The 12,567-nt window shown below is 45.0% G+C and overlaps 1 protein-coding gene across 4 annotated transcripts in view; it reads left to right on the top strand.

Moving 5' to 3' along the window:
- Positions 1-12,567, top strand: part of Trim2 (tripartite motif containing 2) — a 140,947-nt gene that overhangs the window by 106,375 nt on the left and 22,005 nt on the right. For all 4 annotated transcript variants that reach the window (XM_021158170.1, XM_021158167.1, XM_021158169.2 and 1 more), the window contains exons 4-6: positions 3,458-3,609; positions 4,472-4,652; positions 5,489-6,212. In XM_021158170.1, the coding sequence (XP_021013829.1) occupies positions 3,458-3,609; positions 4,472-4,652; positions 5,489-6,212 (1,057 nt within the window). The remainder of the gene's footprint in view (positions 1-3,457; positions 3,610-4,471; positions 4,653-5,488; positions 6,213-12,567) is intronic.

The raw sequence follows: 12,567 nt of genomic DNA, 5'->3' as shown, positions 1-12,567 counted from the left end.
CTCTGGAAATCATAGTTTCTCTCCATTATTCATTCTCTCTCTCTGTCTCTCTCTCTCTCTCTCTCTCTCTCTCTCTCTGTCTCTCTCTCTCTCTCTCTCTCTCTCTCTCTGTCTCTCTCTGACTTTTTCTTTTTACTTAGTGACTTTTCTGGGCCAATTTTGCAAAGGCTGTAATTTTTGTCATGTGTGACCACTGAAATTATGTTCCATTCGGTTAGCTTAGTCATCAGCTAGTGATACGACAGAGATCTCCTTATTCAGTAAATCCATTTTCCTGCCACCAACTGTTGAAAACATAAATTAAGAAGAGGGGCTGGAGAGACAGATGGCTCAGTGGTTGGAGCACTGGTTGCTTTTGCCAAGGATCTGGGTTCAGGCATGCAAATGGCAGCTTAGAATCATCTGCAAATCTAGTTCCAGAGGATGTGGCATCCTCTTCTGCAAGGCCCTGGCAAAATGCTCACACACATAAAGTGAAGTGAACAGGCTAAGAGGGCTGGCAACCCTAGGATGATGGGCTTTGCTCTTGATGAGATTTCAGATTGTCAGTGTCCATGTCTTACTTCAGGCTTTTCTCTTCATAAAACTTTCTCCCCACATCAGCTCACGCCTCAGACTGCCGAGGGCAATCGAACTCAGGCCAGCAAGTGCCAGTAAGATGACACCGTGTTTGAGATCTCTGATGACAGCACAGACACAAACTTCTAACTAAGCGTTGCCTTGCCTAACCCATTCTGCACGGAGGCAGCCTCGGTTGACAGTGGAAATGTGCCAGTGGGTTGGCTGAGCACTGTTAGTGTGTCACACTCTCCAGCCCAGATACTCGCATTAGTCCCTACACCCTGCAGAACCTGAGGGAGGAAGCCTTCACATTCCATTCCTGACTCCTCCACACGGTGATTTCCTGCACTGGTGGGATTTCCTGAGTATTTATTATGAAGGTGAAATATTTGTTATGTATGATCCATAAATGAAACGTTCTGGTACTATGAACCACCTGCTGAAGGCAAGAAGTGAAAAGAGCCTCAGCCCTCACAGGACGGTGCCTCAAGGACCACTGGGAGGATCTCCAGCCCTTTCAAAATCGTGCTCCATGGATTCTGGGGAAGACATTTTTTTTAAAAAGTTTACAGAATTTATTGGAATTTTAAAAAATAATTCCTTTCACCAGCTCTTTAAAAGGCAAGAGTCCTTTTAAATTACTGATTTAAAAAAAAAATCTGTGATACATGGCTCATATATTGTCACCTAATATTTGCATTTCCAAAAGTAATTTCTAGAAACCTTACGGTAGGAAATTTAGCAGAACATTGCATTAGTTTTAGGTCCTCCTGTTTCCTGAATGGTGGAAGCAAAGAATATGTTAAAGAACTGTAAACAATCTGAAGTGCAGCTCCAACCAGAGAAAGGAAGATCAACTGAGAGGACCCCTTAGCTCACACCTTATCTAGTAGTTTCTGCGTGGTGAACTGGACTGAATCACATGTATTTTAAATAAAAAGCAAACATTCAGTCTTCCCTTGGGAGGTTCAAATTTCCATTTGAGTTTGCTATTAACATACAATTTAGTAGAGCTCGAGGAGATATTTTGAACAGGAGATGGACGGAGAAAACTTTGGGCTACAATGATACTCAGTGGTTCAGCATCTGCCTACCATACACAAAGCCCTAGGTTCGAGCCCCATCCCCTGCTCCCAAAAAAGAGGGGTGGGAGAGAAAGAAAAGAAATTTCCAATTTATGGTCCAAGCCTAACAGATCTTCCTATGTGACAAAACTTTAAAAAATGAATTGATCCCGATCTCCAAAAAACAAGGGTGGCATTTCCAATTTATGGCCCAGGTGTAGTCCTCAGAGGTCATTTTATATGACAAAAAATTAAAATGAAATACACATTCCTGTAACTTACTATGGTTCTGCATCAAAGTGCAATGGTGCATGAAGTCTGAGATTATTGTGGAAATGTTTCGAAGGACTTTTATCTGAACCTGGTTCACTCAGAAAGATTGTTTCCAAAATACAACCAGCTCCAGAAAATACTATGGCAAACCGTGAGAGGACTAAGGAAGGAGTCCTTTGGGTTGCCATGACACGAAACTCTAGAACCATAAGTAAGGACATCCCGTGATTCCACAACCCCAGACCCCGCAGTGTTGAGTACCTATCAGGACCTTGTTGGTTTCAGTGGCACTGTGAAAAACCCATCATCCGTCAAGCTGGGTCAGGATCCACGCCCTTTTTGGTATGTGCATGACTGAAAACGCCACATAAAGCTCTCCCTCAAAAGTCTTGTGAGAATTCAAAACAGGCTTTGTGTTACATTGTTACTAAGTGTCCACCCTTATTAGGATAAGTGGCTTAATTTCACATTAAGGACAACCAGATGATGTCATTGTCATCACCACAGCAGTTACTAACTGGGAGCTATTCTGAGCTGGTTCCGAGCATCATCAAGTTCTTGTGTGTATTAATTCAGTTAATCTGCACAGCAGCCCAGTGGAGCCTGTTACTGTCATGGATACCATCCTTCTCTGCTTGACAGAGGTGCAAGTTGAAACTCAGTAGTTAGGTCATTTGCCTATGGAGCCAGGATGAGAACTGCGGAGTGCATCTCTGTTCAAGCAGTGGCAGTTTTAAATGAAGTTCAGGAGAGCCCCACCCCCACCCCCACCCCCTCGTCCATAGACCTGGGGGGCCGGCGGGGGGGGGTGTGTGTGTGGAGATCCACAAGGTGAATACTGCAGTCATAGCACAACAATAGAAAGATGGCGTTTGTTTCCACTCTCCCAAGTGTATACAGTGGGCATTCCAGGGTCTGTCTGATACGTTCTGTCATGGCGGAATGAATGCAGAAGCAGGGAGGAGAATCCAGCTGCCTTCTGTCCAGCGGAACACTGCAGAGATGCACTGAAATGGAGAGCGATGCCAAGTTCCAACATTTTCATCTTAAGCAACAAATCACGCTACTCACCACTTGTATTTAAGTGGCTTCACGATTACTTTCATTACATTACATTAATAATGTTTTATTTCATTTTTAATATGACAAATATCTATAGAAAGCATCCACATATGCAAAAGTACTTTTTTTTTTTGAGATAGTGTCTCACTGTGTAGCTGTGACTGCCTTGAAACTTGCTATGTAGACCTGGTCGGTCAGGAACTTACTAAACTCCATCTTCCTTTGCCTCCTGACTCCTGGGACTATAATGACTTCCCCTACCATGCCTGGCTCAGAAAGCTCTTTTGAAGTCCTCAGCACTTTTTAAAAGAGCCTAGAGAGGTTCAGAGACCAAAGTGCTTGAGAGCCATAGCAGTGGCTTTTGGTGTCGCATGCACCTGTTTGAGGCCTGCCATATCAACATTTGGGCACTGCAACCACAGCAGCTTTAGTGACTAGGTGTGATGGGAGAATGTATATGTGCTTCCTGCAGGGTAAGCTCTCTGTGTTACCCACAGGTGATGGAATTTTACTGCCAGTCCTGTGAGACCGCCATGTGTCGGGAATGCACGGAGGGGGAGCACGCGGAGCACCCCACAGTCCCGCTGAAGGATGTGGTGGAGCAGCACAAGGCCTCGCTCCAGGTCCAGCTGGACGCAGTCAACAAAAGGTACTGTGCCCCTCCAGACTCCCCATCCCATGGGAGGCCAGGCCTGACATCCAGTGTCTCTGACATGGTAGCTACGGTCATGCTAGCCTGTATACATAACTAAATCCTATGTTCTTCTTGATCATGTGATCCCAGAAATTCCTGCCTGAAATCAGAGCTGGAATTTTCTTTAGAGCTGCTGACATACTTCTCTGCCTTTTTTCTTTTGGCATGGACACAAATGAATATAGTAGCCATGTCCTGTATGAGAGAAACCAAAAAGGAGGTTAACAACCTGCTGTAAAACAAAATAACCAATAGTCCTACTGTCAACAGTCCTAGGGAGAAAAGCATAGTTGTTCAATGTAACTGGAAGGAACTTGGAAACTTACAAGAGTTCTCCAGGTACTCTGAATTCTTCAAAGTTTATGTAGTTGGAAGAAAAAAAAAGATATAGCTAGACACTTAGAATATAGCGGTTCTCTACCATGGGCAATTCTGTACACACACATTTGGTGATACCTAAACCCATTTTAGGTGCCTTAGCAGTGGTGTAGGACTATGCTATAGATGTGGAGTACAGGAGGGAACTCTGTTAAACATCCTATATGCACAGGGCATCCTCTGCTACAAGGACTATCTGGCCATAACTGTTCCGCCAAGACCTTTGCCCCATCAATAGTTAACCCAGATGGTTGAAGGGAGATTGAAATAAATGTGACCCTGAAGGACTCACTTGTTCCTTCATGTCTCCTTTTAAAGGTGATGCAAGCAGCATAGTAAAAAGCGCTTGCATTTAGAGAGGCTGAAGGTATAGATAGGCTTTGGAGTATTCCTAGGTAGAAGTTAAATAATGACCACTAACAACTCTCCTGTCTCTCAGACTCCCAGAAATAGATTCTGCTCTTCAGTTCATCTCAGAAATCATCCATCAGTTAACCAACCAAAAGGCTAGCATTGTGGACGACATCCACTCCACCTTTGATGAGCTGCAGAAGACTTTAAATGTTCGCAAGAGCGTGCTGCTCATGGAGTTGGAGGTCAACTATGGTCTCAAACACAAAGTAAGGCTCTGCAGTCCTGCAGGCTTCTTGTAGGGGGAGGAGGGGGGTGACTCTGCACTCCCAGCACCTGCTTACTGCGATCTAACAGTGGAGGTAGCAGGCAGGGACCTACACCACTGTACTTCCTGGGGACCAACGGTGAACTGCCCTTTACATTTAGTAGATATTCAGCCAAACTGGGATTCTGTGAATGTATAGTTCTCCCTAAGGAGAGGTTGCATATAGAAATGCTTTCAGGGCTTAAGGTCGCCTGGAATGTTTTCCTTCCTTAATTATAGGGTGGAGGAGCCTCTTCACTGCTCTCTCTCTCACCCACACCAACCTGTTCCTCAACTTCAAAGTGAACCTGACTGCCGCCTTTGTTTGGCTCTGCAAGTCTGTTCACCAAGCCAGGGTGGAGAGCTTTGGGTATTCAGGTGTAGAAACTTCTCAAATGGTTGGGTTTTGTTCCCTGAGGTGGTGACTGGCAGCTCTAAACGCTAGGGAAAGGCCACTGGATAATGACTAATTCGCATCAAGCAGACAATTTGTTTGCTGTTGGTAGCGTCCTTTCTTCTCTTAGCCCCAAGTAAACAGATGACCTAAGAAATGCACGTGTGGGTGAGAGGCAGGGTGAGGCGGAAGGGAAATCTCCAGATGATACTGGAAATGCAACTTAGCGTTCTGCATGGGTTCACTGGGTTAAATGGAATGCAGATGGTTCCGAGCCACCTGAGTGGGCGGGCGTAGAGGTTGGTTCTTTTGGGCGGAGGGTTCTGCCCCAGCTCCTGGCCAAGTGTCCTGCAGGCTGCACAGTGTCCTGTAGGAAGCGCTCATTGCCTCTGTGTCCCCGGCAGGTGCTGCAGTCGCAGCTGGATACCCTGCTCCAAGGCCAGGAAAGCATTAAGAGCTGCAGCAACTTCACGGCGCAGGCCCTCAACCATGGCACGGAGACGGAGGTGCTGCTGGTGAAGAAGCAGATGAGCGAGAAGCTGAACGAACTGGCGGACCAGGACTTCCCACTGCACCCGCGCGAGAACGACCAGCTGGATTTTATCGTGGAAACGGAGGGACTGAAGAAGTCTATCCACAACCTGGGGACCATCCTCACCACTAACGCGGTCGCCTCTGAGACGGTGGCCACGGGCGAGGGGCTGCGGCAGACCATCATCGGGCAGCCCATGTCCGTTACTATAACCACCAAGGACAAAGACGGAGAGCTGTGCAAGACAGGCAACGCATACCTCACCGCTGAGCTCAGCACCCCGGACGGCAGCGTGGCGGACGGAGAGATCCTGGACAACAAGAACGGCACCTACGAGTTCCTGTATACTGTGCAGAAGGAGGGGGACTTCACCCTGTCCCTCAGGCTCTACGACCAGCATATCCGAGGCAGCCCGTTTAAGCTCAAGGTCATCCGCTCAGCCGACGTGTCCCCCACCACCGAGGGCGTGAAGCGACGAGTCAAGTCCCCCGGGAGTGGGCACGTCAAGCAGAAGGCTGTGAAGAGACCTGCCAGCATGTACAGCACCGGCAAGCGAAAAGAGAACCCCATCGAGGACGACCTGATCTTCCGAGTCGGTAAGGAGTGGGCGCTGTCCCAGGACTCAGTGGCTAAGGGGCTACCTGGCAAGCGCTCCTGCCAATCGGAATCCTGCATTTCCGAGCAGGTGGGGAGCTTCTGGTTATTTTGTTGGGCTAGTTTCTGTAGGCTCTTCCCAAATGTTTCTTCTTCCGTTTCCTCCTTTCTTTCCTCCTCCCCTCCCCCCTTTTCCTGATAAATACAGCCAGTGAGAAGCTGAAAACAAGAAGGGGGCGGGGGTAGGGGGAAGAAAAACCAACAATACAACGACAATTTTTTTAAAAAAGATTCTCACTTTGGTGGGTGTGTCTTTGGAGGACACCCCCCCCCCCCCGTCTAACCCAAAAGCAAAGAGCCTTGTCTCTGGCAAATTCTTGTATTTCTGTGAAATCTGTGGGCTTGGGCGGTGGCAGTCCCACAAACGGAATTCAGATACCTCTCTGCCTCCACTCCTGCAAGGAGTGGGAGATCTGTGGGGGTCAGTCCACAGAGCAAGCTGTGTGGCCAGCCAGTTGTGCGGAGCTGGAAAACAGCGCCTAAGACCTCTGGGTGGAGAAGGAAATGGGTTTGGGCGGGGCTGGGGATGAAGCCCAGAGGTGTAGCCTGGGCTCAGAGACCGGAATGGGGTTGCCCCTCCCTCTGATTTATTACCTGGCGCTTTTTACCTATGTTTGTTTTTACTGCTTGTCTTCCCAAGAGGAAGCGACCTAAAAGTAAACCAAAAAAGGGTGTTCAGACATTCTTAAGGAAAAGCAAAGCTTGCATTTTGTTTCAAAAAGGACCTGCAGCCTGCCTCGTTTTCCTCGTTCTGTCTTTACCCACAGCCTGCCTCCCCTGCGCCCTCCTGTGTCTACATCACTGGGCCTGAGAGTGCTGCTGCACAGTTTGTTAACTGACACACCTAGAAAGGAAATAGACTTTTCTACCACAGAACTTCAGATACTGGGAATCTGCAGATCTGCATGTGGGCTCGGGGAGGGAAGGAGTAGGAGACCATGCTGGCCATCTTTTCTCACCATCTATTCTCCTCAAACTGCCGGGGGCAACTCGGGCTCCTTGGAACATTGTGAGTTACCCTGTTGGTTCTCAAGGCTGAATACTGGTAAAGACTGTGGAATGGACAGTCCATTCGAAGCATACCTTTCTTGGTCACCTGTGTAGAATGATTCCAGGGGACAAGCTAGGACAGACGCAGGACGGATCCTGCTGCTCCAGGTCTTCCACTTGAGCCTTGGGCCTAGCGTTCTGCTTCCTTCAGCCTCAGCTTCCATGTCCATAAAATGCAAAATTGTCCTTTAGATTCTTCTATGTTGTCACAATGATAGGGTCCCGAGAATCAATGTCGTTTTGGGGGGGAAACTATAGTAGTAGTCATGAACTATATGTTAGTACCATTTTTAATTATGTGAGGAGCCTTCCTACTGTTTACATAATGGCTACAAGTGGACCTTCTCTTCAGCAGTGATAAGGCTCCCTTTATTCACATCCCCATCAACATTTATCTTGTCTTTTTGATGGCTGGTTGGTTTGAATTTGCATTCTCCTGGTAGTTAGTAATGTTGACCTCTTTTATATACTTACTTGGCCACCTGTATGTCTTTTAAGAAATGTCTATTTAGATCATTTGCCCATGTTTAAAATCACATTTAAATTTATTATTATTATTACTATTATTGGGGTACAAGTGCCTCAGCATGCATGTGGGGGTCGGAGGACAACTCCAGGGTTGGCTTTCTCCTTCCTCTCTAAGAGTTCTGACCATCAAACAGACCACTAAGTCTGTTTAGTCTTTACCTGCTGTGCACCTCACTGGCCCCAGGTTGTCTTCTCACCATGGATTGGTTGGAACCCTGAGCCCAGACGCACTGCTGTACCAATATAATTCCAGTATTTGAGATCTGAGGTAGAAGGAGTTCAAGCTCAATGTTACAAAAGCAATGATTTTTCTTAATTTCTTTTTATGAGTACCACAACTTGGCAACAAAAGCAAAAACATTTAAGGTAAGAAATTTCTGTTTAATAAACAAAACTATCACCAGAGTGAAGAGACTAATAAAAAAAAAACCAAAAAAAAAAAGAGAAAGTTTATGAAATTATTTTAGCTCCTTATGCATCTTGGATATCAATGCTTTAGTAGATGCATGGCTGGCGTCAGACCTAAAAGCCATTGTTCACACCAGTGTGATGAGTTCCTCTCCCATGCTTCCTCCTGCAGGGTTTGCAGCTTCAGGTCCTAGGCTTCCAGTCTTTAATCCAGTGTGGATTGCCCTTTGTCTTTGATATGAGGTCAGCCTCTAGTAATCTGCATGTCAACATCTGGATTTCCCAACCCCATTTATTGTAGAGACTCTTCTGTCCCCATTGTCTCCTTCCTCTTTGTCACAGATCAATTAACCATAAATGTGTGGCTTTATTTCTGGGCATTCTCATTCTCTTTGTGGTCTGTTGAGTTTTTGTCTGTTCCTGAGACAATCTCACTCTGCACACTCTGTAGCCCAGACTCCCCTTAAATTCTATATTCACTGCCTTGGACTGCCAAATGCTGGAATTACAGGTGCCAGCATGATCTCCGGGCCTTGTATTCCACTAGTGTGTGTCCTTTTTATGCTGTTTTTGTCAGGAATAGCTTTGAAGCAGATGTGGAAATCAGAGAATATAATGTCTCTAGCTTTGCTCTTTTCCCTCAGAATTGCTTTAGCTTTTTTGGAGGTTTCTGTGGTTACACATGAATTTTAGCATTGCTTTTTCTACTTCTTTGAAAAAAAATGTCATTGGGATTTTGGTGAGCATTGCATTGAATTTGTAGATTACTTTAAGTAGTATAGACATCTTTCCAATATGTACTCTTCCAATCTGTGAACACAGAATATTTTCTACTTATTAATGGCTCCTTAAGTTCATTTCATAAATGTTTCATGGTGTTCATTATTCAGATCTTTTAAACTATTGGCTAAAAATATCCCTAAGACTTTTGTTCTTGTTGTTGTCTTAATTCTTTAACTTTATGTCCTAATCCAGATTCTAGTAAAAGTCAGCATTCATGACGCAATAATGAAGCTCAAAAAATGTTTTTTTGAGCACCTGACCCCGACAGGCATGTGCTAGATAATGGATATATTATAGAGACGACAGAGACATGATCTCCTTCCTAGAAGAGCTTATAGACTTGTATGGCAGATAGATGAGCAACTTGGTCAACTACTGAGGGAGAGTGATGAAAAGCCACAATAATAAGGACGTTAAGCCAGAACTTAATAGGACTTCCTCAAGTCAACAGATGCAATTAGCAGGCAGAGAGATCTGGAAACAAAGGACAGGTGAAGAGAAATGACTGATGGCTTCATGACATACATGCACATGTCGTGCTGACTAAGTAAAAGTCTGAAGAATAAAAAGTGAGGTGATTGGACACATCGGGTGGGAGCCCACTGCTGCTCAAACACCCTCTGCATCCTCACACTTGACCACCCCAAGCCTCAATCCACAGTGATTACTATTGTTATTTATGCTGTGGTCTCACCACCCAGTAAGACTGTAAATTCCTTCAGGTCAAGAATGGTGTCAATGCCATGGTACCATTTGTCATCCCCAGCCATACTCAGATGGTGCAGCATCAAGGCACGAGCTACAGAATTTAAATATCCTCTTTTGGGCCAGTGAGGTGGCTCAGTGGGTAAAGGCAAGTATTCCCCCTTTCTGATGGCCTGTGTTTAATCCCTGGAACAATACTTTAATCATGAGCCTTAAGGAAATGTTAAAACTTAAATGTGCAAACAATTCAAATGATAACATTTAAAGGTACATGCTAAAAGTTAAAGCTGGGTGTGGCTGCACACGCCTTTAATTCCAGAACTCTGGAGGCAGAGGCAGGCTGAGATCTCTGAGTTCAGGGCCAACCTGATCTACGTAGTGAGTTTCAGGACAACAGGGCTACATGTTGAGAAAATGTCTTGAACCCTGCAGCCCCCCCCCCATAAAAGAACCAACCAAACACACACAAATTAAAGGAATTCTAGATGATGATTGGAATCAGGGGAAGGGTGTGGGCATTTTCTGAGTTAGCCACTGTGCTGTGTGTCATCTTACTGAAGATCTGTAGTGGATATAATACAGTTCTGATTATTCTGCTGATAATATACCTGTTGCTATATAAAATGTTAGGTGTGCTGGAGACAGCTACTGCTAGCTTATTCGATGGCACCACAATATTAACTTGAAATCAGTAAGAATTATTTAAACTTTGAAAATAAGTAAATACCACAGATCGGAGCTCCCTCTCCCAATCCCCTCAGCCCCACTCCTAATGACATACCATCATGGCAACACCTAATTATCCTTACACGGAAGGAATACAGACTTAAAGAACTGAAAGCTACAACTTTTAATCACCCCTTAACTTCTGTGGTTTTCCAAAGTTGATGGTGTGGTATCTCCCATGCCTGACAATTTAATTGAATGCCCACTGCAAGTGAATTACAGTGTCTCTCAAATATTGCATTGGACAATCATTCTGAATGAGTTGAGAGAAGTAACTCAGAGCTCTTGCTGGTGACAGTTCCTGGCCATGCAGAAATTCCTTTCTGGGTTTGCTGACTAGGAGTTAGGAGCTGGGTTAGTCATCAGTGGAGAACATCACTGAACAAAGGGGACTTAGAAGATGTGGGAGGGAGGGAAAGGACCACTGTGGAATTGTTTCAAAATATGTGATCTATTCCCCATACCTAAGTGAGTTAGTAGGAAGTTGGATGAAGTACTCATCTGTACTCTAGAATGTGTCATTTTAAATGGTTATGTGGGGCTGGAGAGGCAGCCTAGCTCAGAATAGTCTTCAGACTCTGGGATTGATCCACCAGCATGTAGAAGAAAAAATGTGTATAGGATAGAATAGAATAGAATAGAATAGAATAGAATAGAATAGAATCAATACAGTACAGTAGAGTACAGTACACTGCAATACAATACAATACAATACAATACAATACAATACAATACAATACACTTCATGTAGCATGTGCTCCAAAGTTCATAGAAACAAACTGCCTCACCTCTGTAAATTACCCTTTTTCCTTAAAGTCTGAGATGATGGAGGTCATGTTGAATGAGCTCATGCTAAGACCCCTCTCTCAGTCCTTGAGAATTTTATCCTTGGGAACTCTCCCTTCACTTCAAGTGGAAGTAGATACAGTTTATAGTTGCTGTGGTATTAAGCACTAAGCACTGACTGTGTGTGCTAATCAGGTTTCTCTATTTTTTTTTTATTTTTTTATTTTTATTTTTTTTTTTTTTTTTTTTGGTTTTTCGAGACAGGGTTTCTCTTTATAGCTCTGGCTGTCCTGGAGCTCACTTTGTAGACCAGGCTGGCCTCGAACTCAGAAATCCGCCTGCCTCTGCCTCCCGAGTGCTGGGATTAAAGGCGTGCGCCACCACGCCCGGCTATTTTTTTTTTTTAAACAAACCTTTGAGGTATTAACTAAAACAGAGAAAGGATTTATTTTGGCTCACTGTTTTGGAGACTCTAGTAAACGGCTGGTTGGTTCCATTACTTTGGGGCCTGCGGTATGGCAGCATCTTGTGTTGTGGAGGACATGAAGTGACTGTCTTACTTCATGGTGACTTAGGAAGCAAAGTCAGGCAGAGTAGGGCTGAAGTCCCATATCTTTGTCAAGATGTGCCTCTAATGAATTAACTTCCTTCCACGATACCTTTCTTAGTGAGGGTTTGTGTTCCTGCACAAAACATCATGACCAAGAAGCAAGTTGGGGAGGAAAGAATTTATTCAGCTTACACTTCCACATTGCTGTTCACCACCAAAGGAGGTCAGGACAGGAACTCACACAGGGCAGGAACATGATGCAGAGGCCATGGAGGGGTGCTGCTTACTGGCTTGCTTCCCCTGGATTGCTCAGCCTGCTTTATCATAGAACCCAGGACTACCAGCCCAGGGATGATAAAACCCACAATGGGTCCTCCCACCTTTGATTTTTGAGAAAATACAGTTGAATCTCATGGAGGCATTTCCTCAAGGGAGACTTCTTTCTCTGTGATAACTCCAGTGTGTGTCAAATTGACATACAAAACCAGCCAGTACAACACCCAACATCTTAAAGGTACAAACACCCGCGAAGTGCTGTAGGCTGAGGACCTTCAATACCTCCCAACTTGAGCTCTGTGCCATAAAGTGCGGCAAGGGAACAGAGCAGATGTTACAGGTGTTACAGATGTTACAAATGTTACTCATGCAGAGAGCTTATGGTGTAGATTAGAGATACAGTTAAACAGTTAAAAGTTAGTGTGATTGACAGGAGTGGACTTTAAGGATTTTAAGAGGCAATGTGATCCAAGTGAGCCCAAAGA

Source organism: Mus caroli, chromosome 3, assembly GCF_900094665.2.
Source record: "Mus caroli chromosome 3, CAROLI_EIJ_v1.1, whole genome shotgun sequence".
NCBI classification, from domain to species: domain Eukaryota; kingdom Metazoa; phylum Chordata; class Mammalia; order Rodentia; family Muridae; genus Mus; species Mus caroli.
This window is presented reverse-complemented; position numbering and strand designations above follow the sequence as displayed.